At 36.6% G+C, this 25,660-nt stretch overlaps 1 protein-coding gene and 1 long non-coding RNA gene across 3 annotated transcripts in view; one reads left to right on the plus strand and one right to left on the minus strand.

The window, feature by feature from the left end:
• The window catches only part of LOC105443652, a 136,859-nt gene that overhangs the window by 66,769 nt on the left and 44,430 nt on the right, over positions 1-25,660 (plus strand). The window contains exons 41-51 of the mRNA XM_030985197.1: positions 2,322-2,678; positions 5,060-5,155; positions 5,490-5,834; positions 6,303-6,401; positions 7,562-7,903; positions 11,677-11,775; positions 12,666-13,019; positions 15,246-15,341; positions 15,686-16,030; positions 16,487-16,585; positions 17,738-18,079. Of these exons, the coding sequence (XP_030841057.1) occupies positions 2,322-2,678; positions 5,060-5,155; positions 5,490-5,834; positions 6,303-6,401; positions 7,562-7,903; positions 11,677-11,775; positions 12,666-13,019; positions 15,246-15,341; positions 15,686-16,030; positions 16,487-16,585; positions 17,738-18,079 (2,574 nt within the window). The remainder of the gene's footprint in view (positions 1-2,321; positions 2,679-5,059; positions 5,156-5,489; positions 5,835-6,302; positions 6,402-7,561; positions 7,904-11,676; positions 11,776-12,665; positions 13,020-15,245; positions 15,342-15,685; positions 16,031-16,486; positions 16,586-17,737; positions 18,080-25,660) is intronic.
• On the minus strand, positions 19,353-24,542 carry LOC105447348. Of its 2 annotated transcripts, XR_004063995.1 has the most exons (4): positions 24,271-24,542; positions 22,879-23,045; positions 22,056-22,203; positions 19,353-19,552 (listed from the first exon to the last, which is right to left on the minus strand). It is a non-coding gene; the product is annotated as an uncharacterized LOC105447348 (long non-coding RNA). The 2 variants fall into 2 exon arrangements; XR_004063994.1 differs by lacking the exon at positions 19,353-19,552 and having other exon boundaries at positions 22,102-22,203; positions 22,894-23,045; positions 24,271-24,387.

Below are 25,660 nucleotides of genomic sequence, written 5' to 3' on the forward strand. Positions count from 1 at the left end.
GTGGCTATGACAAGTGTCCATGCGATGTGGCTACATTCACTGGCAACAAACGGTGACTCAGAGGTGTAGCCGCAAGGGGTGGCTACGAGGTGTGGCTTCGAGGGGTGGCTATAAAAGACAGCTAAAAGAAGTGGCTAAACAAGCCCAGCTCGTCCCTAACGAGGAGGGTTAAATTCAAACAACTTAAAGATAATCCTTGCCCTTTTTAAATGTGCAATATAAACAAAATAGATTAATATACATCATGAAACAGTTTGCCTGAAATCACTTTGCAAACCTCACTGCCGACTATCACACAAACAATTAAAATTACATGCTGTATTTTATCATACTTCATCTATGGTATTTATGCTCAAAAGTTATATAAATTGGCTGATGGCTCTTCATGAATTAAGTTTAATATATATTCACTTTATAATAAATAGTTTAAACTTACAGTTGATGTGAGTGAGTTGAGTCATGGAGGCTTCTCCTGGCCTGAGATGCTGGAACTGTAGTTTAGAACAGTGCTGGTAGGCCTGCATTACCGAACGGAACAGTACATACACAAGGGGTGTGCCTTCTCCTTGGGGCCTCCAACAACTGACTCTCAATCTCTTACACCACAGCTTCCAATCTCCGTCATCCAAGCTTTCAAGCTCACACACCATAACTTCCACCTGTGTGAAGCATTCAGTGCAGTCCAATCTCCCATTCAATGTAAACCATTTAAAGTGGGCACTGCAGCCTACTAGCTGCACTCCTCTCTGAACTATTCTATGCATGGATGTTTGGGGTGGGGGGTTAACCATTTACATTGTGACAGTCGCCCCAATGGCCTCCAAGCTATGGAACATAGATCTATCTATTAAAATATTTGTGTCAGGTACGATTTCCATACTGTCAGAAATTTGCCACAAATGGAACATGGGAGATAATACTCTCTATATGTACACGAGCAACTTTAGTACATTGTACTAATTTTGTTGGGGGTTGCTTTCGATGATAAATTAAGTTGGAAAAATCATATTTCTGAGACGGCATGCAAAATATCAAAAGTCATTGGGGCGTTAAGTCGATTAAAGAAAGTTTTACCTCACCATATTCTAATTGCTATTTATCAGTCTATGATTATACCTAATTTGACATACTGTAACTTTATTTGGGGTAGTTGTGCTTCAACCCATCTTAATAGAATTATAATCTTACAAAAAAGAGCAATACAAATTATTGCTGGTTGAGCACCCTTAGCACACACGATAACAGTTGAAAGTTCAAGATATACACAAGTTGCAATTAGCCAGTCTTATGTTTTCGTACCTGCACGGTCTGTTGCCAATATTTCTAAATGATTGTTTTCCCAAAAATTGTTCTTTTGTACCTTAATCAACAAGACAGTCTAACCACATTCAAATTCCAAAATATAAGTATGAATTTTCCTGTACCACAATAAAATATTGTGGTCCAAAATTGTGGAATAGTCTGGGGTCCGAAATAAAGAAATGCCCTTCCTTATCTAGTTTTAACAAAATATATATAAATCTAATCTTTTTAAATCATACACCCTCTGAGTCTGTAAAGCGGTACGTTTGCCTTGTTCTTCTCTTTCTTCCTGTTGTACCACATAATTTATATACTCTTATAGTTTAGGGTCAAGCCTTTGACAGGCCTTTGGCCTTTGTTTGTCCCCCCACATTTTGATACTTCTGTTCTGTTGTGTTATTTGTTGGAATTGAATTTGTATTGTGTATGTTATTGTGATTTATATCAAATGTGCAAATAAAATGAATTTAATTAAATCGAACTTTAGGGGTCATATGATAATAATAATAGTAATGACAAAATGATGATGATGATGATAATAATGCTTATTTTCATATATATATATATATATATATTACCCCGGCTCCACTAGGCTACTGTTTTCAGTGCTCACAGCATTCAAGGAATTTCATCCTACCTATACCGATTTAACACCTTTGTAAAGAGTGGAAATAAACACTCCAAATAGATGAATTCACTCTCAAAAGAGTAATTTAACCTCTACTTTGGAGTCGATTCCACAATATGTTGGAGTTGATTTAAGTCCAAAGGAATTAGTAATCCCCAATGTGACCTTAAGTAGATTTCCACTCTTTTGCTGTACAAGAAGGGAGTAGTTAAGTTGAAAGTTGTAAAAATAGGAAGATGTTTTGCTACATTAGGATTAAGTTAAGATCTTATTGCTGACTTGCGGTTCCAAGTTGATTTTATCAATTTCAAAATCCTAAAATGATAATTCAAATGGCAATTTTTGTTATGTTGTTTTTATAAAGTCTTCTCCCGTCAATTTTTTAACACAGAACCCAGCCAAATATTCCTAGCAGAAGCACAGCGTCTATCAGTTACATCCCCAGGCTACCCTCTAGGTTATGGGAATTTGTTGTTCTTCACATATGTCTTGCAAACAAACACATCCGGCTTCCGAATAACACCCCAGGACGTCTTTCTCGGCGATGGAGATACCCTTAGTATCGGACCTGGTGCTGATCCATTTTTTAGCATAGATCCAACGTTCAACCTGTCTAGCTACCATGGTGGTACCAGTAGCAGTTTTGTGGTTGCATCCCCAACAATGTGGATTAGGCTTGTTTCCTCGTCATATAGTACACTCAGAGACAGGAGGTTCAGCATTGCCGTTCAGAGCATCGATATATCTGGTAAGGAGGCTTTAATGAAGTGATGACGGATGATGATGATAATAATGATAATATTAATAAAAATAATGATCATAATCATGATAATAATGATAATAGTAATAATAATGATTATGATATTAATAGAGGTGTTGTGGTCGAGTGGATACGTCACCGGACTATCGATCACAAGGTCTGCGGTTCGAGTTCCGCCGTGGAATTAATGTCCTTTGGCAAGACATTGATCTACATTTGCCACACTCAGGTGAGGTAAATTGGTACCTGGTAGGATTATTCCTTGAAATGCACTGTGCGCTGATAAGGCTGCCGGAGCTAAAGCTAGGGTAATAAAGTCCAAAGCTCTTTGGAAGCGCATAGAGATGTTATTTCATAACATATTATGCGCTATACAAGAACTGAACTATTATTAATAATAATGATAATGATTGATGATGATAACACTTATAATGATAATGATAATAATAACAATAATAATGAAAGTAATATTAATAGGATTAATATTAACAATTAAAAGCAAAAACTTTGTTTTTATGCCTCCGCCACCGAAGGTGCTGCCGGAGGCATCATGTTTTCGGGTTGTCCGTCCGTACGTCCGTACGTCTGTACGTCCGTCCCGTTTGACCGTTATCACAATATCTCAAGAACCATTTAAGATTTAAACTTAAGACTCGGGAATAGTATTTATCACCATAGGAAGACGATCTGATTAGATTTTGGAGTACGTAGGTCAAAGGTCACAGGTCACAAAGGTCAACTTATGAAATTCCATACATTGAGATTGTTATCATGATATCTCAAGAACCATTTGAGATTTAAACTTCAAACTTAGTGATAGTGTGTATCACCATAGGAAAACAATCTGATTACATTTTGGAGCACGTAGCGTAGGTCAAAGGTCAAGGGTCACAGAGGTCAACTTATGAAATTCCATACATTGAGATTGTTATCATGATATCTCAAGAACCACTGGAGATTTAAACTTCAAACTTAGTGATAGTGTGTATCACTATAGGAAAACAATCTGATTACATTTTGGAGCACGTAGGTCAAAGGTCAAGGGTCATAGAGGTCAACTTATGAAATTCCATACATTGAGATTGTTATCATGATATCTCAAGAACCACTGGAGATGTAAAAACTTCAAACTTAAGGATAGTATGTATCACCATAGGAAGACGATCTGATTAGATTTTGGAGCACGTAGGTCAAAGGTCAAGGGTCACAGAGGTCAACTTATGAAATTCCATACATTGAGATTGTTATCATAATATCTCAAGAACCACTGGAGATTTAAACTTTAAACTTAATGATAGTGTGTATCACCATAGGAAGACAATCTGATTAGATTTTGGAGCACGTAGGTCAAAGGTCAAGGGTCACAGAGGTCAACTTATGAAATTCCATACATTGAGATCGTTATCGCGATATCTCAAGAACCACTGGAGAATTTTCACTTCAAACTTAATGATAGTATGTATCACCATATCATAATATCTCAAGAACCACTGGAGATTTAAACTTCAAACTTAATGATAGTGTGTATCACCATAGGAAGACAATCTGATTAGATTTTGGAGCACGTAGGTCAAAGGTCAAGGGTCACAGAGGTCAACTTATGAAATTCCATACATTGAGATTGTTATCATGATATCTCAAGAACCACTGGAGATTTAAACTCCAAACTTGTTTAAATTGCTCTATGGCGGAGGCATCATTTTCGACTGCGCGCAGTCAAAATTCCATCTAGTTTCAATATGAACCTGGACTATAGATTGGGCTATTAGTATTTGAGTCCTATCGGTGGTACTAACATCTTTTGGCAATTCATTTATCTACATCTGCCATTTGCAATAGGCACAAGATGGAGATTTTTTTTGTGGAGATTACAGTGTACCAATCCAACAAATTTTCTATTATGTATGCTAGGCGTGTCAGTGTCATTATACTATAATTAAGATATGAGTTTCAAAGATAACTTCAATAAAGAGGTATCGCAATCAACAAATTATTGATTTGTGAGGAGACTCTTCAACATGTCCATACACACTCGCAAAGAATAAGAACCACACGGAACCCAAGTCTGACTTTAGTTCCATGCACGTGGTATTCTGTTTATTCTAAATTGTCTTCATACTCCTATCCATTGGCTTATGCTGGGCAAAAAAAATACTATGTAGATTTTAAACATTCTTGCTACAAATATTTTTTGTGTGTGATTGGAACAGGGTTTTTTTTTAAACCATTTTTGTGTTTGAGTGTCATTTATAAAATTATCAGTATCATGGTCGAGAGTAATGCTATGCAGTCATCATAATTATTGTTACCTTCATAATAATAGTATCAATTTTTAATGTTTTGCTTTATATTTCTATAAAATTTAACAGACCTTGTTGTTTGCTCCGACGGAACTTCTTATAATTCTACTGCTCGGTGCAATTCTATTGATGATTGTAATGATGGCAGTGATGAAAACAAGTGCAGTAAGTATTTTGTCTTTTTTTAATGATAAGTTACATCTTTATATTTGAGGATGAAAAAGTATTAACTACAATAAATAGTAATTGTTAAAAAGAATTTATACCCTAAAGCCTTTTTAAGGTTCCAATTTGTCATATTGACATTACATGAAATGGCTATGTAACATGAGTGAATTTAAGTTTGTACCTTTTTACATGAACAGTTTTGAGGAAATGAGAAATAAATAAAACCAACAAAAAAGGAGAAAAGAGCATATAATAAAATTTTAAACAACAAATTTAGATGAAGTTTTATATATTGATGTGATTTTTTTCTACTCTCCTAACTTATTTTCAGAATACTCGCTTACTGTTAGAGAAACCCACTTTCTTTACAGTTATGGATCACATAGTAGACCTTACAACAGGACATGGTTATTCGATATCAATTCTTCACAAAGCGATGCCGGTAACATTGCCTTCTTTGTGTACATTAGCGACATTTATTTAAGCTATGGCAACGTACTTCGTATTGGCTCTGGATTTGTCCCCAGTAATGATTCAGAATTTCTATTTGCCAATGATGACCACCCGTCTAACAGGGCAAGAAGGCTCATTCAGTCATCAGAGATGCACGTGGATTTCACAAGCTCCTTTAGTTATTCACATTTCAACCTGGCGATTACACCCCGTTCCCTTGAAGGTAATTCTTTTAACAATCTGTAACCTATAGTAGAGGTGTCATAGTCGAAAGGTTTAAGCACTTTACTTGGAATTCAAGGGTCGTTGGTTCGATCCCCGACACGGCACTACCGGTAATGTCCTTTGGCAAGACATTAGTCTACACTTGCCACTTGCCACTTTTAGGGTCAAGAGATCAAAGGTTACAGGGCTCATTATATATGCAAAAATAGCTTGTGATCACGTTATCACAAGAACCGATTGATGAATTACCGCCAAACTAAGGCAACGGCAGAGCCAATGAATTGATTAGATGTTGGGGTCACGAGGTGAAAGGTCATAGGGTACATTATGTATGCAAAAATAGCTTTTGAATGCATTGTCAATACTGACTGATGGATTACTATCAAACTCGGGACATGTACAGTGTATGTATCTTGCAGAGCCAATGAACTGATAACTCCCTTCTACATTTATTGCTGGTGTTTAGGTCTCTTTGTGTGCAATGATGGATTTCATGCAGTCAACCAGTCCTCTCTGTGTGATCTCAGTGTAGATTGTCCGGACTCCAGTGATGAAACCGGCTGTGGTAATTTTATGTTCATTTTATTTGAATATTGTTTTTTTTTTTTATAGTCTGTGAAATATTATCTATGGCGGTTATAATTCAACATACAGGTTTGTCTCTTATGGCCTGGTCACACATAGACGACGTATGGCCTGCGTATTGAAAAATTAGAAAATAAGGTCAGTGCATCGTTGTGCGCCCATGCATAGCATGTTGCTAGCGTGCAATGATACTTTTTGTTGGGCTTTTTTTTTGCACGCATGCAGTGCACAAAAAACGTTGCATGTCATGTGATGCATTTTGACCAGTCACGATGCATAAAATACTAGAGCTATTTTATAAAGTGTGTCATGCTCCGTGCACACTTATTCCCGACACACAGAGCAAATGACGTTGAATGCATAGCGTTGGTCTAGCGCGCTTGACGAACGAGAACGCAACTTGCAAATTTTCAATGGGCGGGCTGTGTGTTCCCCATGCATCTTCTTTGGGTGACTGCCTCATAGCAAAGTCCGAGTGTAGGCGAATGCCTACGGTATATTTTGATCTAAGGTAAAATGTTTTACTAGTCAGTGTATCTTCTGCAATGATGGAAATGTAAAGATTTCTTTTTGTTGTGATTATTCATGTATTAAAGCCTCTTTCAAATCATTAAAAAACTTACAAGAAGTATCAAAATAACCTTTCAGTCCACTGCTCTTCATAGCAGCACCCAAAAGAGTTTGGTTTTACTCGCATTATGTAGTAAAGAATGATCTCTTTACCACACAACAAACTGCTTTGTGGTAGTCATTAACCTATATAATTTCAATTGCCTAATATAGGCAATACAATAGAGTGTTAGAATAACTGTTGAGATGACTTTTCTAAAGGAAAATGAAAGAATGGTAATTTCTTAATTTGACACACAACAAACAGCTTTGTGGGAGTCAATTCCTTCTACCAGGAATCCTTGTTACCCAAGCTTGTTCAGTGTGTATACATCTGGATGAATATTACTGAAAGAACATAATTGTCAATTTAATACTTTGAAATTGAAATGCTGTCAAATTTGTACAGGTAAGCCTCTGCAAAGTGTTGATTTCTTGGAGAGGATTCGTGACCACCATCAATTAAAGAAGCAGGATATTGTGTCTAAAATTGACCACATAATCAAACAATGATGTCTCTTATTCTTTCAGTTCACACGCTCTATCTTGGAGACGCAAGAGTACTACTCAGTCCTGGTTACTCGTACACACATGCCTTGTGGCTCTTCAACTCAAGCGCTCCTGCTCTTACTAACTCCATGGAAGTAGCATTCATTATCACTCTCAATTACGGATATCTTTCTTATGGTAATGTCCTACGGATTGGAGCCGGTCTGGTACCCAACAATGATTCTGAGGTCATTGGTGGAAGCCAGCAATTTCCAAGGGGTGAGCGCATTCTAGCTGCGTCAGAGATGTTCATTGAATTTACATCAAGTTCATACTACAACTACTACTACTTCCAAATGGAGATATCTTTGGGTTATCTCACAGGTAAATATGACATATTCTACATTCAAACTTAATATTTTTATTTTACAATCACTTTTTAGTTTATGAATTCAAGTTAGCACATTGTAAATTTGAAAGTTTAAAACAAGAGTTAACAGTAAAGAGCCATTAATAAACAACTCAACCACTGGTTAAACACTCTCAAGATAATTTGGGGGCCCCAGCTCTTTGAATAAACTACATAGCACTTCATGTATGTATACAAAAACATATCATTCTCTTCTCCGAAAAACATTGTTAGTCTTGTTTTTTTTAAATCTGTTGAAAACTTACTGCAATAAGTCTGTCACATATTTTTTCATGGACAATTTAAAATGTGTTAGTTACCAGGTACCACAAAACCACCCAAGAGTCGCATGGTGTGGTTTTCAATTAGAGGTTCATAGAGGTGCAATAGGTCGGGATGGTCAAATTTGAGTACCGGTATTTAGTATATGCTGTGAGTATTATACCATAAATTCAAAATCTGGAAGCACCAAATAATCTAAAAGTGGTATTTTAAGGAGCTTTTTGTAGACTTGTTGATGTTTGTCTGATTTGTTGTTGTAGTACTGTACACGCAGAAATATCCGCGGTACATTAATTTTCGCGGATTTCTCGCAAGAGTGGGTGTCCACAAATTTTAGAACACCCACAAAAATATAAACATCCCTTACCAAAGAAAACTGCTTAATAAGCCTTCGATAAGCCTTCGCTAAGCCTTCACAAAGCCTTCAAAGACTTCATAAGCCTTCGAAGGCTTGTTTTAGTCTTCGACTGCTTATTAGTTTGCGAGAGCTAAGCCTTCAAAGACTTTCATATAAGCAGTCCAAAAATGTTGACTGCTTATTAAGCAGTCAGTAGAAAATAAGCCTTCAAGATAAGCAGTCGCTGAAAATAAGCCTTCAAAGATAAGCAGTCACTTTTAAAGAAGACCCAAAGGCCTTCATTTTCCAAATGTGTGCTGCCATCTAGTGGTAGAAGGCGAATAGGCCAAACGGTAATTTTCAAATTCAAATCTTCACTGAGACTCTGAGCTGAGCTGAACGGCGTGAAAAATTAATCGCGCGAAAATAAGATTAACAAACTTACAGTAATTGCTTTGTTATTACCATGGCTACAGGTATTATTTTATAAATGTGGTGCTTCCTGGGAGAAATTTCAATCATTTAAACATATTTGTGGCTTACACCCAGTAAATAAAATCAATTGAAAAAAAATCTTGGAACCAGCAGGACTTTTTCTGACTTTTTCTGACTTGTTTTTCAATACAGATCGGTCAATCGATCTTATTTACTGGGTGTAAGCCACAAATATGTTTAAATGATTGAAATTTCTCCCAGGAAGCATTACATTTAAAAAAGTTATTGTCCTATGGCGGACTAATGAATATTAATGAGTCAGAATGAATCAGGAGAGCTTAGGTATTTGTTCTAGTTCATTGTGACTGTGCCATGGACCAGTGATGGCCTGGTGGTAGAGTCCCTGCCCAGCAAGCAGTAGATGCAGGTTCAAGTCCCGCTGGTTTCCAAGATTTTTTCTGACTTGCTTTTCAATACAGATCGATCAATCGATCTTATTTACTAGGTATAAGCCACAAATATGTTTAAATTTCCTATAATTTGAAAATGCTCTTGCATTGATACTTGGTCTAAATAAAGATCAGCGTGTGCTTATAAATTGGTATGCTACGTTTTAGGACGATTTGGTGATCTTTCACAGAAATCGCCAAAGAGTTATAATCCTCCTTTTGTCACCTTGCACAAATCTTTGTGGGTCAGCATGCTTGAATATACTATAGATTTTTGTTTTCTCAAGTAACATTTTATATTAGAATGGAGACCTCATTTTCTTCACAGGGTTAGGAACATCATATTGGGATGATTTATATGTCATTTTAAGCTGAAAATCTCCTGTTTTAGGATCTGACCTAAAGCTATGGTCACAACTCAGAGCCGTGACCGACCGATTAGTAGCCTGCTCGGTCGAATTTAGACATCGCCCAAAGATTTTTGGAGAAGTTAAGCAGGCTGTAGAGCGCCAGCGATGCCTGGGTGGTGCCCTGTCGATTCCCTGTTGGTCGCCTGTCCATTTTAGGTCAAAACTGGGTAATATTGGGGAGCTTCTCCGGGCGGTGTCCCGGCAGTGACCGACTGATGACCCAATGATTCCCGAGCGGTCTCCCATCGGCCACCAGCTGTTTTTAAGATATTGCCCGGAAGCCGGTGGGTGATCGGCAGGGCTCCAAAATAATCGAGCATTCGCCGTCAAGCGATTTATGTCAAAAATTGAAGCCGCTAGGTCAAAGGCTGCCAACCGATTTTGGACTCGCCGCCCAGTGACCGACTGATCTCCCAGCGGCGACCGGGCAGCGACAGCTTGGCAACCTTTGACCTACCGCTTCGATTTTTTATCTAAATCGCTCGACGGCGAACGCTCCATTAGGTCAGTGTACTTTGGGCGACGAGTGAAAGTGAGCAGACACAGCCCAAATTTTAACTCCGCGCTAAAACTTCAGCAGCGACCAAGCAATGCCCTAAAAGCAACTGGTGCCTGGGCGGCCGTCGCTCGGTGCCCGAGCGAAATTGGCTCAAAACTCGCCGCCCGGCCAACAAGCAGGCTACTGTTGTGACCAAAGCTTAACCCTTACTGTACTGCGCTATTTTGAGCAATTCGTGACTGGGGTGGGGGGGGGGGTCTGGTTTGACGGACGAGATCATGGGGTCTGGGAAGCCCCCCCCCCCCCCATGATCTCGTCCGTCAAAAGTCCAATGAACACAAAAATGTGCATGTTTGTAGATATTTACGTAAGGAACAAGATGGTATAATTAGTTTTTTCCTAATATGCAAATTTTTGTCATTATAGCCTGATTAATTATGTAAAATGCTAATTTTATGCATTTTATAGAAAACTACATATTTGTCTGTAGACTTGTGAAGAATGTTGAAAATGTATTGAATGAATGTTTTCTTCATCTCAAATTCATGAGGTTACATTATTTTTATGATATTTGAAAATGCATAGGTTAATTTGCATGAAATACGAATATGCATTCATAAATATCAAATCTGGAAATATTCAGGGAACTAGAATCATTACAATTAAGAATTGTCAGATTCCACTTTTTGAATGTTAATTCAAACTCATTCATATGAAACATCTTTTCTAACACAAAATAGTTATTTTGATGTGATTATTGATAATAATTTATGCAAATTTGATGCGATTTTCAAATATTTATTTTCTTTTGTATTTTATTATTTTTTATTTCTTATTATATCAATTTTATTTATAATGTATACTTTTGTTCTGGAATACATCAAGTTACTTTGAGAAACATATAAAAGTAATTTGATATCAATTCATATCTCCCACTTAGGAAGAAATACATCTAAACCTGTATTCACCTTTCTGCTTGTACATGAATATATTCCATTATAGCATATTTTTGATGACATGCGCATACTAATTGTTATGTAACGCCTTACAGGTATATCCGATTTCGACGAAAATGGTTTCAAAAATGTGCGTAAGACTTGAGGGAAAAAAAGTTTTGAAACGACAATTCAAAATTCCAAGCGGTTGCAGCGCAATCTCCGAAAATGTTGAGGGGACCTCTCAGGCCCCCCCCCCCTCCCCCCAGTACAATAAAGGTTAAACTAGAAAATAATATCTGGACACTTTTTGATAGGTTTTTGTTACCTGGTCACATTTGGACTTTTAAGGCATACTATCTTATTCTATACTGTTTTTCTTCTTTTATTGTAAAAAACAGATCCTTTCCAATGCAAGACAGGTCCATGGGCAGTCAATGGATCCGCTATATGTGATGTGATACCAGACTGCAGAGATGGTAGTGATGAGGCATCATGCAGTGAGTAAAATGAGATAATTGAAGTAATGTATATGAATATCTCAAAATCTTATAATATAAAAATAATCAAATACATGTAGAGATAATTAGAAAAGAAACACTCAAAAAATCTCTTTACTGTTCATATTGGAACATGATTGTTGGTCGAAATGAGATGGAATTTGTACAAGTTTTCTTAATGTTTTTGTTTGCATTTTATAACTTTATATCTTATACATACATTTATGAACACTGTATTAAACAGGAAGTGGCCTTGAAGTAGAAAGAGATTTGTATGTGGAATTCTGGGCTTGATTCATGTAAGTACCTTTCGTAATAAAATGATGAAAAGGTTGAAAGGTTTAAATTACTACCCTTATTTCTGATAATAACAGTGTCTCTCATGGTGCAGAATTTAACCTTTCAGATTTCAACTCTTATATGTACCTATTATACCCAGAGGTGCACTGTTGCACCCCAGCTAATAATATTGCTCCCTTGTTCGGTATCTTCGGGGTGTTTCTCTTTCTTTAAGTTTTAGAGTCTAATCTTTCCACAAGAGCAAGTATGATTAGTTTGAAAACATTTTAGATCTGATTATCTGATTATGTATCTGATTATGTATGCCTTCTCTATGGCTATATATATATATATATATTACACAAAGTGTAATATGCTCTTCAGTGTACATCCCATAAATAATTGCTTGAAATATTTACATTGGTTGCTGATGTTCACAATGTAAATTTTATCCTTAAGTGTGACAAGTATTTTAGTCATCAAGTGGTTCTTGCCCTTCATTACCCGTTTTTTTAAAAAATGATTGGGGGTAAATCTTGGATCTATGTATGTCTTTTTTTTTTTAATTTGCTGGATATTAAATGAACGAATAAATATATTGTTCCACACAGTACACGAGCTGGACAATGGAGAACATCTTTACCTGTACTCGCCAAATTATCCAAATAGCTACTACGGCAACACCTCCATCCTTTGGCTCTTCCAGGCGAATTCATCAGCTGGAGGCAACTTCTCTTTTGTTGTGACCATCGACGAGTTGCACCTCGACGACTATGATACTTTGAAGATAGGACAAGGCCATGATGCCGATGGCTTCACTGTAGTCAATTTCACTGGCTTTACATCCCTGTACAACCCATATGTTACCGTCGTTGAAGGAGATAAGCTCTTTATTGAATTTATGACCGATGACTATTACGATTCAGGAGCTTTTAGAATCGATATTGGACTCTACTTGTTAGATGGTAAAGTCATTAAACAAAATATTAAACCACATTTAATTGTATTACAAAAACAGTTGAAAGTTTTCTTTCAAAATATAACAAAGAGAGGGCTGTTTGCAGCAAAACATTATTTTTATAATCATTAATATTGTTGTTATTATAAATATCATTAGTGTTATTATTATCTTTATTATTGTATTTAATGTTAATATTATAAAAGCTGCATTCAGTTTTTTGCGTATCAGGACAATTACCCCCTGAAAATTACCCTCCCCCCCCCCCCCCCCCCCTCCCCCGGAAGACTGTCCCCCCCCCCCCAAGTACAATATCCCCCGGAAATTTACCCCCCAGAAATTTACCTCCTGAGGACAACCAACCCTCCAGAAAATTACCCGTGGACCATTCTCCCAGTGGACAATTACCCCCCCGAGGACAATTATCCTCACCCCTAAAACTAACCCCCTAGAACAATTACCTTTTCCACCTGAGGACAACCAAGGACAACCAGCCCAAGGATAATTACCCCCCCCCCCCTTCCGAAAATTACCCCCTTGTTCATTAAAGGGGAAGTCCACCCTGATAAAAAAGTATTTTCTGGAGGTAATTGTCCTTGGGGGGGGGGTAATTTTCCACAGGAGGTGGTTGTCCTTGGGGAGTAATTTTCCAGGGTAATTGTCCTTGGGGATTTCTTGCCCACTGGAAATTGGCTGGGGGGGGGGGGGTGATTGCCCAGGAGGTAATTGTCCCGTCCTAAAACCTAAAACTTTTTACGATGTGCATATACCGATCCTAGCAGGTGCTTAAGGCACCTGCAAAGTGCATACCCTGGTTTTAGCCTAGCTGCATTCAAGTATTCAAGGAATAGATTCCTCCCAGATCCCATTTACTACAACCGGCTGAAGAGTGCCAAATGTAGATTAAGTCTTGTCAAAGGACAGAAAAGTGCTGCAGCGGGAATCAAATCGAATCGTATCCACATTGACACCTCTTTCTAGAACATGTACAGAAAGGAACAGAAAATTAAATTCAAAAGCATTTTCAAAATTAAGTATTCGCTCTGAAGTAATTGATTACTCCTAAGTGGATTTTAACACTTTACTGTGAAGATCAGTAGCAAAAACATTGTTTTCTCAAATTGAACCTGTACTATTGATTGGGCCATTAGCATTTGAGTCCCATCAGTATACAAATGATGCATGCGCATGAGTTCATTATACGATCTATCCGCACTCGAGTTGAAGCTGTGTGTATCTATCGCACAAAGCCGTTAGGCTGAGTGCGATAGATACACACAGCATCACTCCCAGATCACTAATCAAATGATTGGTCATGCACGGTCACGTGTGATTCATTTACTGATCCTATTGCACTCGTTTTAATGAAAAGGAGTGCAATATTTTCCAGTACTATTGAACTCGTTTTCAGAGCGCAGTAGTGCGCGTAGAGGTAAGAGCGCTTAATACTGCGTGAGCATGAGCCTATTCTTGCGCAGCACTATGCGTAAATGGGTATAGAGGTGAGTGCGCTTGCTATATCTACTGTATAGCTATGTGTGCGCACTAAATTAAGCCTTATTAAACTTGAGATTTATTTGTCAGCCATAATTATACATTCACGAAACTTTCTTGAATGAATTCTTTTTACATCAAATAACAAGGATCTAGGAGTTTTGTTGTATAATATTAAATACCGGTACTAACATAATTTGGCAATTCTTTTATCTACATCTGCCATTTGCAGGATAGATAAAGTTGCTGGAGATTACAGTGTGCCAATCACAACAAATATTCTATTCTGTATGTTAGGCGTGTCAGTGTCATTATACTATAATCAAGATATGAGTTTCAAAGATAACTTCAATAAAGAGATATCGAAATCAACAAATTATTGATTTGTGAATAGATTACTCAACATGTCCATACACACTTGTATAGAATAAGAACCACACGTGCACATGGTATTCTGTTAAGTCTGTATTTTCTTTATACTCCTATCCGTTGGCCCATAGAATGCTGGGCCAAAAAATTGTATGTAGATTTTAAACTTTCCTGCTACACAGTTTGTTTGTGTGTGTGATTGGAACAGGCTTTTTTCTATCCCGTTGCCGAATTTTTGTGTGTGTCATTTATAAAATTATCAGTATCATGGTTAAGAGTAGTGCTATGCAGGCATCATAATTATTGTAACCTTCATAATCATAGTATTAATTTATATTTTTTTGCTTTATATTTCTATAAAATTTAACAGACCTCTTTTTTTGCTCCGATGGAACTTCTTATAATTCTACTGCTCGATGCGATTCTATTGATGATTGTAATGATGGGAGTGATGAAAACAACTGCAGTAAGTATTTCATCTTTTTTAATGATAAGTTGCATCTTTATATTTGAGGATGAAAAAGTATTCACTACAATAAAAAGTAATTTTTCAAAAGAATTTATACCCCCAAAGCCTGTGAGCTTTTTAAGGTTCCAATTTGTCCATTTTGACATTACGTGAAGTGGCTATGTAACATGAGTGAATTTAAGTCTGTACTTTTTTTACATGGACATTTTTGAGGAAATGAGAAATAAATGAAACCAACAAAAAAGGAGAAAAAGAGCATATAACAACATTTTAAACAACAAATTTAGATGAAGTGTTATATATTGATGTGATTTTTTTCTTCTCTCATAACTTTTTTTCAGAATACTCGCTTACTGTTGGAGAAACCCACTTTCTTTACAGTTATGGATCATACAGTAGACCTTACATCAGAACATGGTTATTCAATATCAATTCTTCACAAAGCGATACTGGTAACATTGCCTTCTTTGTGTACATTAGCGACATTTATTTAAGCTATGGCAACGTACTTCGTATTGGCTCTGGATTTGTCCCCAGTAATGATTCCGAATTTCGATTTACCAATGATGACCACCCGTCTAACAGGGCAAGAAGGCTCATTCAGTCATCAGAGATGCACGTGGATTTCACAAGCTCCTATAGTTATTCACATTTCAACCTGGCGATTACACCCCGTTCCCTTGAAGGTAATTCTTTTAACAATCTGTAACCTATAGTAGAGAAAGGTTTAAGCACTTTACTTGAAATTCAAGGGTCGTGGGTTCGATCCCCTACACGGCACTACCGGTAATGTCCTTTGGCAAGACATTGGTCTACACTTGCCAATTGCCACTTTTAGGGTCAAGAGGTCAAAGGTCACAGGGCTCATTATATATGCAAAAATAGCTTGTGATCACGTTATCACAAGAACCGATTGATGAATTACCGCCAAACTAAGGCAACGGCAGAGCCAATGAATTGATTAGATGTTGGGGTCACGAGGTGAAAGGTCATAGGGTACATTATGTATGCAAAAATAGCTTTTGAATGCATTGTCAATACTGACTGATGGATTACTATCAAACTCGGGACATGTACAGTGTATGTATCTTGCAGAGCCAATGAACTGATAACTCCCTTCTACATTTATTGCTGGTGTTTAGGTCTCTTTGTGTGCAATGATGGATTTCATGCAGTCAACCAGTCCTCTCTGTGTGATCTCAGTGTAGATTGTCCAGACGCCAGTGATGAAACCGGCTGTGGTAATTTTATGTTCACTTTATTTGAATATTGTTTTTGTTTTTTATAGTCTGTGAAATATTATCTATGACGGTTATAATTCAACATACAGGTTTGTCTCTTATGGCCCGGTCACACATAGACGACGTATGGCCTGCGTATTGAAAAATTAGAAAATAAGGTCAGTGCATCGTTGTGCGCCCATGCATAGCGTGTTGCTAGCGTGCAATGATACTTTTTGTTGGGCTTTTTTTGCACACATGCAGTGCACAAAAAATGTTGCATGTCATGTGATGCATTTTGACCAGTCACGATGCATAAAATACTAGAGCTATTTTATAAAGTGCGTCATGCTCCGTGCACACTTATTCCCCGACACACAGCGCAAATGACGTTGAATGCATAGCGTTGGTCTAGCGGGCTTGACGAACGAGAACGCAACTTGCAAATTTTCAATGCGCGGGCTGTGCGTTCCCCATGCATCTTCTTTGGGTGACTGCCTCATAGCAAAGTCCGAGTATAGGCAAATGCCTACGGTATATTTTGATCTAAGGTAAAATGTTTTACTAGTCAGTGTATCTTCTGCAATGATGGAAATATAAAGATTTCTTTTTGTTGTGATTATTCATGTATTAAAGCCTCTTTCAAATCATTAAAAAACTTACAAGAAGTATCAAAATAACCTTTCAGTCCACTGCTCTTCATAGCAGCACCCAAAACAGTTTGGTTTTACTCGCATTATGTAGTAAAGAATGATCTCTTTACCACACAACTGCTTTGTGGTAGTCATTAACCTATATAATTTCAATTGCCTAATATAGGCAATACAATAGAGTGTTAGAATAACCGTTGAGATGACTATTTTAAAGGAAAATGAAAGAATGGTGATTTCTTAATTTGACACACAACAAACGGCTTTGTGGGAGTCAATTCCTTCTACCAGGAATCCTTGTTACCCAAGCTTGTTCAGTGTGTATATATCTTGATGAATATTACTGAAAGGACATAAATGTCAATTACTTTAAAAATTGAAATGCTGTCAAATTTGTACAGGTAAGCCTCTGCAAAGTGTTGATTTCTTGGGTAGGATTCGTGACCACCATCAATTAAAGAAGCAGGACATTGTGTCTAAAATTGACCACAGAACCAAACAATGATGTCTCTTATTCTTTCAGTCCACACGCTTTATCTTGGAGACACAAGAGTACTACTCAGTCCTGGTTACTCAAACACACATGCCTTGTGGCTCTTCAACTCAAGCGCCCCTGCTCTTACTAACTCCATGGAAGTAGCATTCATTATCACTCTCAACTACGGATATCTTTCTTATGGTAATGTCCTACGGATTGGAGCCGGTCTGGTACCCAACAATGATTCTGAGGTCTTCAGTGGAAGCCAGCAAATTCCAAGGGGGGAGCGCATTCTAGCTGCGTCAGAGATGTTCATTGAATTTACATCAAGTTCATACTACAACTACTACTACTTCCAAATGGAGATATCTTTGGGTTATCTCACAGGTAAACATGACAAATTTTACATACAAATTTAATACTTTTTATTTACAATACCTTTTCAGTTTCATGAATTCAAATTAGCACATTGTAAGGTCAAAAGTGTAATTCTTTTTCTTCTAAAATTAGTTAGTTGACCTTCTGTTAAATCTTTTTTTTTTATAAATTTGCTTATTTTCACAAAGTAACAAGCCGGCTAGTTACAGTTAATATATACCATATTAGCATTCTATTTCTCAAAAATACATGCCAAATTTTAACCTTTAGTCATTTACATGTAGCAAATGTTTATACTGTCTTTGTTACACACAAGATTCCATACAAAATTGAAGAAGTTTCAACAAAATAAAAAAGAATTCATAAAAAACTAGTTGATGTATAATTATAATTGATACATTATGTATATTCGTTATGACTGGTTTAAAAAACCAATCTTGCTTACATGCAGAACATATAAATGTAGCTTACTTTAACCCAGTATTGCAAAATTAGAATAGAGGAACATAAATTGCCTCCAGAATAATTTGTTTGCTTTTACCATCATGACAAATGATATTGCAAATGTAGCATCGCTGAGGGCACACAAGAAATAACAGTAAAGAGACATTAATAAACACCCTGATAGCAGAGACTGGTAAATATCACGTCATATTTACGTCTTGTACTACGTCTTTAAGAGGACATAACACGACGTCAAAAAGACATGATTTTGCACCCGTGCACGTCGTCATGAGGACGTCATATTTTGACGTGATTTTTACGTCTTATTAGTCAAAGAAAGACGTCTTTAAGACGTCAACTTGTACCTTAGGAAGACGTCGTATGGACGTCATATTTACGTCTTACTAGTCAAAGAAAGACGTCTTTAAGACGTCAACTTGTACCATAGGAAGACGTCATATGAACGTCATATTTACGTCTTTTAGTTAAAGAAAGACGTCTTTAAGACGACATAACACGACGTCAAAAAGACATGATTTTGCACCCGCGCACGTCGTCATGAGGACGTCATATTATGACGTGATTTTTACGTCTTATAAGTTAAAGAAAGACGTCTTTAAGACGTCAACTTGTGCCATAGAAAGACGTCGTATGGACGTCATATTTACATCTTTTGGTCAAAGAAAGACGTCTTTAAGACGTCACCTTGTACTACAGAAAGACATCGTATGGACGTCATATTTTGTCGTGATTTTAACGTCTTATTAGTCAAAGAAAGACATCTTTAAGACGTCAACTTGTACCATGGAAGACGTCGTATGGACGTCATATTTTTTTCTGGTCTTATTGGTCCAAGAAAGACGTCTTTAAGACGTCAACTTTTACCCAAGAAAGACGTCCTACAGACGTCGTGTATATGTTGTATGGACATCAAATTTTGACGTGATATTTACATCTTACTGGTCATTTCGATGTACCTTTTATCCTTACATGATCTTTACGTCTTTTGTGTCCTCTAAATGACATCTATATGACCACCTGATGAAGGAAGAAAGTGTAAAAGTCACTTCATGAATACATTCTGAACATTCACACAGTAAAAATAGAGCAACAGATATTGCATCACATAATATATACACATGCCAGACAGAAAGTAATTTTCATATTTTTAATGTTCATTTATATGGTATGAAAATGGATAATAAAAATATAGAATACTTATGTTTATACCTTCTTTTATCTAACTTGTCTTCTATAAATACAAAATCTTTCCATCACCATCCTGAAACTTCTTCCAAAACATGCTGTATAAATACCTAGTGTATTTCTGTCAGTCTCATAATTGATTTTAAGAAAGTTAACAGGCCATCACAAAGATATTTGTTTCGTTATAAATTGTGCTATTTCATTTCAAATTTAATTCAGTTACAAGAAACTATGATATATATTGGCTTAACTTATAAGTCTTGCGGTTGTGAGAAGCAGGTTAGCAGCATAGAGACTAGGTAAAGCTACACTGATACCCGCAGTTGTTTAGTAGACAAGAAAACATCAGACTGGGGAAGTTCCTCATATTCAGCAAAACAGCATAGTGGAAAGCTGGGCATTCATCAGTGCAGCTCTATTTCTTCTCCATGCTGCAACACTGCTCCTCACAACCCCAATACTTTAATGCAGATAAAGACTATAACATAAAACAAAAGGTTGTTGGAAACAATTCCTGAGCATGAAAGATCAATACTTGTTACATACAAGGGGAATATCTAAGTTTATGGCAAGAATTCAGTATAAAGTATAAAACTATACAATCTAAATCACACACAAGAGAAAAATGGCACAAATGATAAACACATGGCTTAGCTAAGTTATTTCTTACACTCAAAAGGAACAAGTTGGCAGCAAGGGGAACAGGGACAGCTTCACTGATACCTGCAGAGTTTTCTGATGATGGTTGCTTGCCCGTTGAAACCACAATGTTCACATTTGGCGATACAGCATATTGGAAAACTGTGCAGATATCAGCTCAACTGTACCTATTTTCTGTGCTAGAAACCTGCTTCTTACTGGCACATGACTTAAATACAAGAAAAGGCATTAGTGGCAACATTCATATTTTATAAATATCATCCAAAAAAAAATTGTTGCAAATACAGAAGCTGAAGTTCAAGTATAAAAATACAATTTATATCAGATAACATTCCCGCCAGTACGAGTGGCTTTGTTGGGCAATTCGAAGGTGACTGTGCAATAATTATTCAGAAGATATTTCCAAGTTTAAGATAAAATAGCAAACATGCTGAACAAGTTTAGCACAAAGAGATACATTCTATTGCTAATGTCACAACATTCATTTGGCACGTTTGAAACTCCTGGGGGGAGTTTCACAAAATATTAATTTAACTTAAATTTTAACAGCGAATTCAATAAAGGTAAGCCATATAGTGCTCTCAAAATCACAGATACAATCCAAGAATTTTATACTTTTAACTACCAAAAAATTCTCAAACCACAAAGATATTTATGGTTTTCTTTGAAGGCGCCACTGTGTGTCACTCTTTAACACTTCATTCTCCCAATAAATTTTTGAATTTTCCCCCAACCGTTTTTCCATGAAAATAAGATATAAAACAGGCCTTTAAAAATCTAAGGTATTAGAGCCAATTCTTTTCTTTGTGATGATTTACATTCACCTAAAATTTAATTAAATTATAATAATATAGTTGGAAGAATTAAGGAATCGATCAGATCAGTTGTTCCCAATTTTTATCATCAATAATGGTCTTTTTTCACTCAAACTTTCAGATTATCTTTAAGTGTACATATAGCATTGAAGTCAATACCTTAGCACAATTGTCTCTCATCTGAACAATTTTACCACGTCCCGTTAAGGCTTGCTCAGATATGATGCTGCAAAACAGTCAAAATCGCAGAGTTTTTTAAATGCTGACATAGAGTTCAATACGCTTTACATAGTGTATATTATTAAAAAGAGCTCACTGAATTTGCGCAGTCCAAAACATACAAAGACACGCACCGGTAGGTCCTTTGTTGCCATTCACTTTACACATAAAACCAAACTGCATCATTTTTTAAATTTGTGGAGGTTCACGTGCCGTACCTGAACAAGTCTTAATTGCTTAATAATGGATTCGATTTGTATTGCATTTACCTCACTCAATTTTTCTCTATTACCAACTTACAATGTATATATAATTTGCAACATGTTTTAAGAACTGATATGAAGTGGATGGGGTGGGGGGAGGGGGGTGAGCATGAGACATTATGAAACAGGTCAACTTCATGAATAGTAATTACAAATATCCTCAAAATACTGGAATCTTTTAGACTTTTACCCAAATCGTTATTATGTCAGTTCGTAAATCCTGTAATTCATTAAAATTGCAAGTAACATGACTGGAAATTTCAGTTCTACAGCTTATCCATTCAGGTTTGTGGCTACACCTCACTCCTCCCCCTCCCCCTCCCCCCCCCCCCCCCCCCCAATCTCTCTCTATAAAGTATAATGAAGTGAAAAAATAACCTTTCTCTAGCAGTAAAGCTATCGGGTGAGTGTAGATCAAATTTTGCGAAATATTCCACTTCAGCTTGGACTTGTGGGTTAGCTTTTGGGTGGAATCTCCTGCATTATGCACTGTTTTCAAATCCAAGGAACATAGACGCAAGGAATTCTAATGCATGAATAAAGCAAAAAGAAAGGAATACAATTTAAGAAAAACTTTCATATATTTTAAAACTGGAACATAAATAATTAATTCTGTCAGAAAAGTACTGCTTGGTAAGATTTATCAGAAATAATTTCTTATTGCTCACAAACATAAAGTCAACACACCTTTGGGTTTTAAACATTTGTGGGCAATGCAAAACGTGATTCAGGATTTTGTTTGGTTAATTATCAATACAATTCTAGTTTCAGGGATGCCAGTTAGAATTGATCAGAGGACCTGAAAAATCACCTAGAATGAGCTAGCTTGTACACAAAAAACCTAAACTATGGTATGAAAATAACTCCTCAGGGCCTGAATTCAGGCTATTGCCTGAAAACTGGCATTCCTGTAGTTTGCTGATGAGGGTAGAATGAAAGCTCCTTGACCTATGCTGTAGGGTAAAAAAACACTGTTTGAAACTCACATAATATTGTCGGTTATTGCAACATACCTGCAGGTTTTAGTGATCTAAAATTAATTGAATTATAAATATATTTGAAACTTAGGACAAATAACTGAAATAAGCCTTTCAAATGAAATGAACCATTATGTAGTGTCTAATTCGTCAGTGTCTCAGTGATCATGCACAATATGACAAATAAATGTACAGAAATAATACAAGTACATGTACACATTTACCGATAATGGCTTCACCTGTTTCAAGAGGCTGCTGATCCTTAGGGAAGTAGGGAACATCCACAAGGTTGAGAGAAAGTAGCATTTTCTGCATGGTTTCACATCAATATACTGAGGCCACAATGTGCTTTGAATCCACTTCTTTGACGAAAGATGTTAAAAAAAGATGCCTACAAATAAATGAGAAAATGAATAAAGTTAAAACAAAATGAAAGGTTGATAATGTATGCATGTGCAACACAAATACTACAAGCTTCTTTGAACAGCCTGTGGGGAAAGAATTTTGTTTACCATTTACAGGTCTAACCGATTATTTCCAGTTAAGATTTCTGTATACGGTAGCCTATAAGCTAAATTTGCTGTCTAAAGACTGTAGAAACAAATTGTTTAAGGTTACATGTTTGTGACACAAGTCACTGCTTTATTCCTCTACGTATCGACACGCAATGTTCAATTTTCAAACATCTGGGCCTGGGCCGGTACTATAGTACACTTTCTCACAGGTTTCACTGTAAACCGCTGCACATTACAAGTGCATACCAATGGTGGTTGCGGGCGGGTGCACGCCTGTGTGAAGTTATCTACCGTACAATGAGGAGGTAGATCACTTCACGCAGACTTACGTGCCCCCGCAACCCTCCATCTGTATGCACTTGTATTGTGCAGCGGTTTGCCGTGCAACCTGTCAGAAAGTGTATACTACAATCAACGTTTTTCCCGAAAAATACTCCCCCCAAAATAAGAAAAATTGACCAGAAACAGGTTAGAAACATAACGACTTTTAAATCATGACCGGCATTATTTGAACATTTCATGAATATTTGCTTGATTTGGGGTAGGCCGATCTAGACCTATGTTTTAGATTTTTAGGACTCTCACCGGCCACGCCATGGGTCACTGGTCAAAAAGTCTGGATATGATTCTGAACTAGTAGTAGATCTACAGTATTGCTTGGAATAAAGGAGTGACTGCATGTATTATCCATCTTAGGTGTGACTTAGCAGTAGATTCTAGACCTACCTAGTGCCAAAACTTTCATCAGTTTGCTTCTCTTATTTTTCTGCTTTCTTTCAGTTTTAGAGCAGTTGTATATTCGAGTTGGATTTCCCTTTAAAGCCATGCAGCCCATGTGTAGGCAAATGAGTAAACTTTTTTGCTTTAAATGATGCCCCATGCCATGCATCCCATCAATCAAAACCCTACATAAAAATACATATATGGGATCATACATTTCGAATCTAGTCAGCAAATGTTTAAAGTCCGAGCTCACTATCACTGACATAAGATCATGCATTACAGTAACAAAGAGTCTACATATCAACTTTTCAGAATAAAAAACAGTAACTATAGATTTATGTACTTTTCGTAAATAAATTAGGTAATTCTAGGACTTACCCATACTGTAAATTTGCAGGAGAAAACGAGAGTATTCAGGAGGATGATAGTTCTTGCAACGGCTTTTTCACTCTGAATTCAAATACATTACATACACACATCGTATAGTGCAATGCAATGCATTGTAGTCCTACGCATTGCCTTGAGTGCTGAATGTACCTGTACACACACGTACGTACACATTCCCGTTTGAAATAGCAAACTAGATGCGAGCATGTATAGTCTTGATCGATATTGCAGACCTTGGTGTGAAATTGGTCCACTATTAATGACTAATGACAATTGAGGGGGGGGGGGGTTGTTCCCTATTTTTAATTCTGATTATTGCCCTATTTACTTTGACTTATGCTCATATTAGATGTTGTAGTCTTAACCCAATTATTATCTTGAAAAAAAAAGTTATTAGAGACGTCACAATGACGTCGTTATAACGTCGTCCTTACGACTATAAAATATCTTGGAAAAATAGTCTTTAAAAGAGGTCATAATGACGTCGTAATGACATTGTCAATACGACAAAAAATATATTGGAAAAAATAGTCTTTTAAAGACGTCGTAATGACGTCGTCGATACGACAACAATTATCTTGGAATAAATAGTCTTTAAAAGAAGTCATAATGACGTCGTAATGACGTCGTCAATACGACAACAAATAGCTTGGAAAAAAATAGTATTTTAAAGACGTCAAAATGACGTCGTCGATACGACAAAAATTAGCTTGGAAAAATTAGTATTTTAGAGACGTCATAATGACGTCGTTATCACGTCGTCAATACGACAACATTACATTGGAAAAAATAGTCTTTTAAAGACGTCATAATGACGTCGTCGATACGACAAAAATTAGCTTGGAAAAAATAGTCTTTTAAAGACGTCATAATGACGTCGTTATCACGTCGTCAATACGACGACATTACAATGAAAAAATTAGTCTTTTAAAGACGTCATAATGACGTCGTCGATACGACAAAAATTAGCTTGGAAAAAATAGTATTTTAAAGACGTCATAATGACGTCGTTATCACGTCGTCAATACGACAACATTACATTGAAAAAGATAGTCTTTTAAAGACGTCATAATGACGTCGTTATCACGTCGTCAATAAGACAAAAATAAGCTTGGAAAAAAAGTCTTTTAAAGACGAAAAATGACGTCGTTAATACGACAAAAATTATCTTGGAAAAAATAGTCTTTTAAAGACGTCATAATGACGTCATTATCACGTCGTTTATATGACAAAAATAGTCTTTTAAAGACGTCAAAATGACGTCTTTATGACGTCGTTAATTCGACAAAAATTATCTTGGAAAAAATAGTCTTATAAAGACGTCATAATGACGTCGTAATTACGTCGTCCATACGACGTACGACGTGTTTACCACTTTACG

The sequence above is a fragment of the Strongylocentrotus purpuratus genome, unplaced genomic scaffold (assembly GCF_000002235.5).
Source record: "Strongylocentrotus purpuratus isolate Spur 01 unplaced genomic scaffold, Spur_5.0 spur5_scaffold_14, whole genome shotgun sequence".
Classification (NCBI taxonomy): domain Eukaryota; kingdom Metazoa; phylum Echinodermata; class Echinoidea; order Camarodonta; family Strongylocentrotidae; genus Strongylocentrotus; species Strongylocentrotus purpuratus.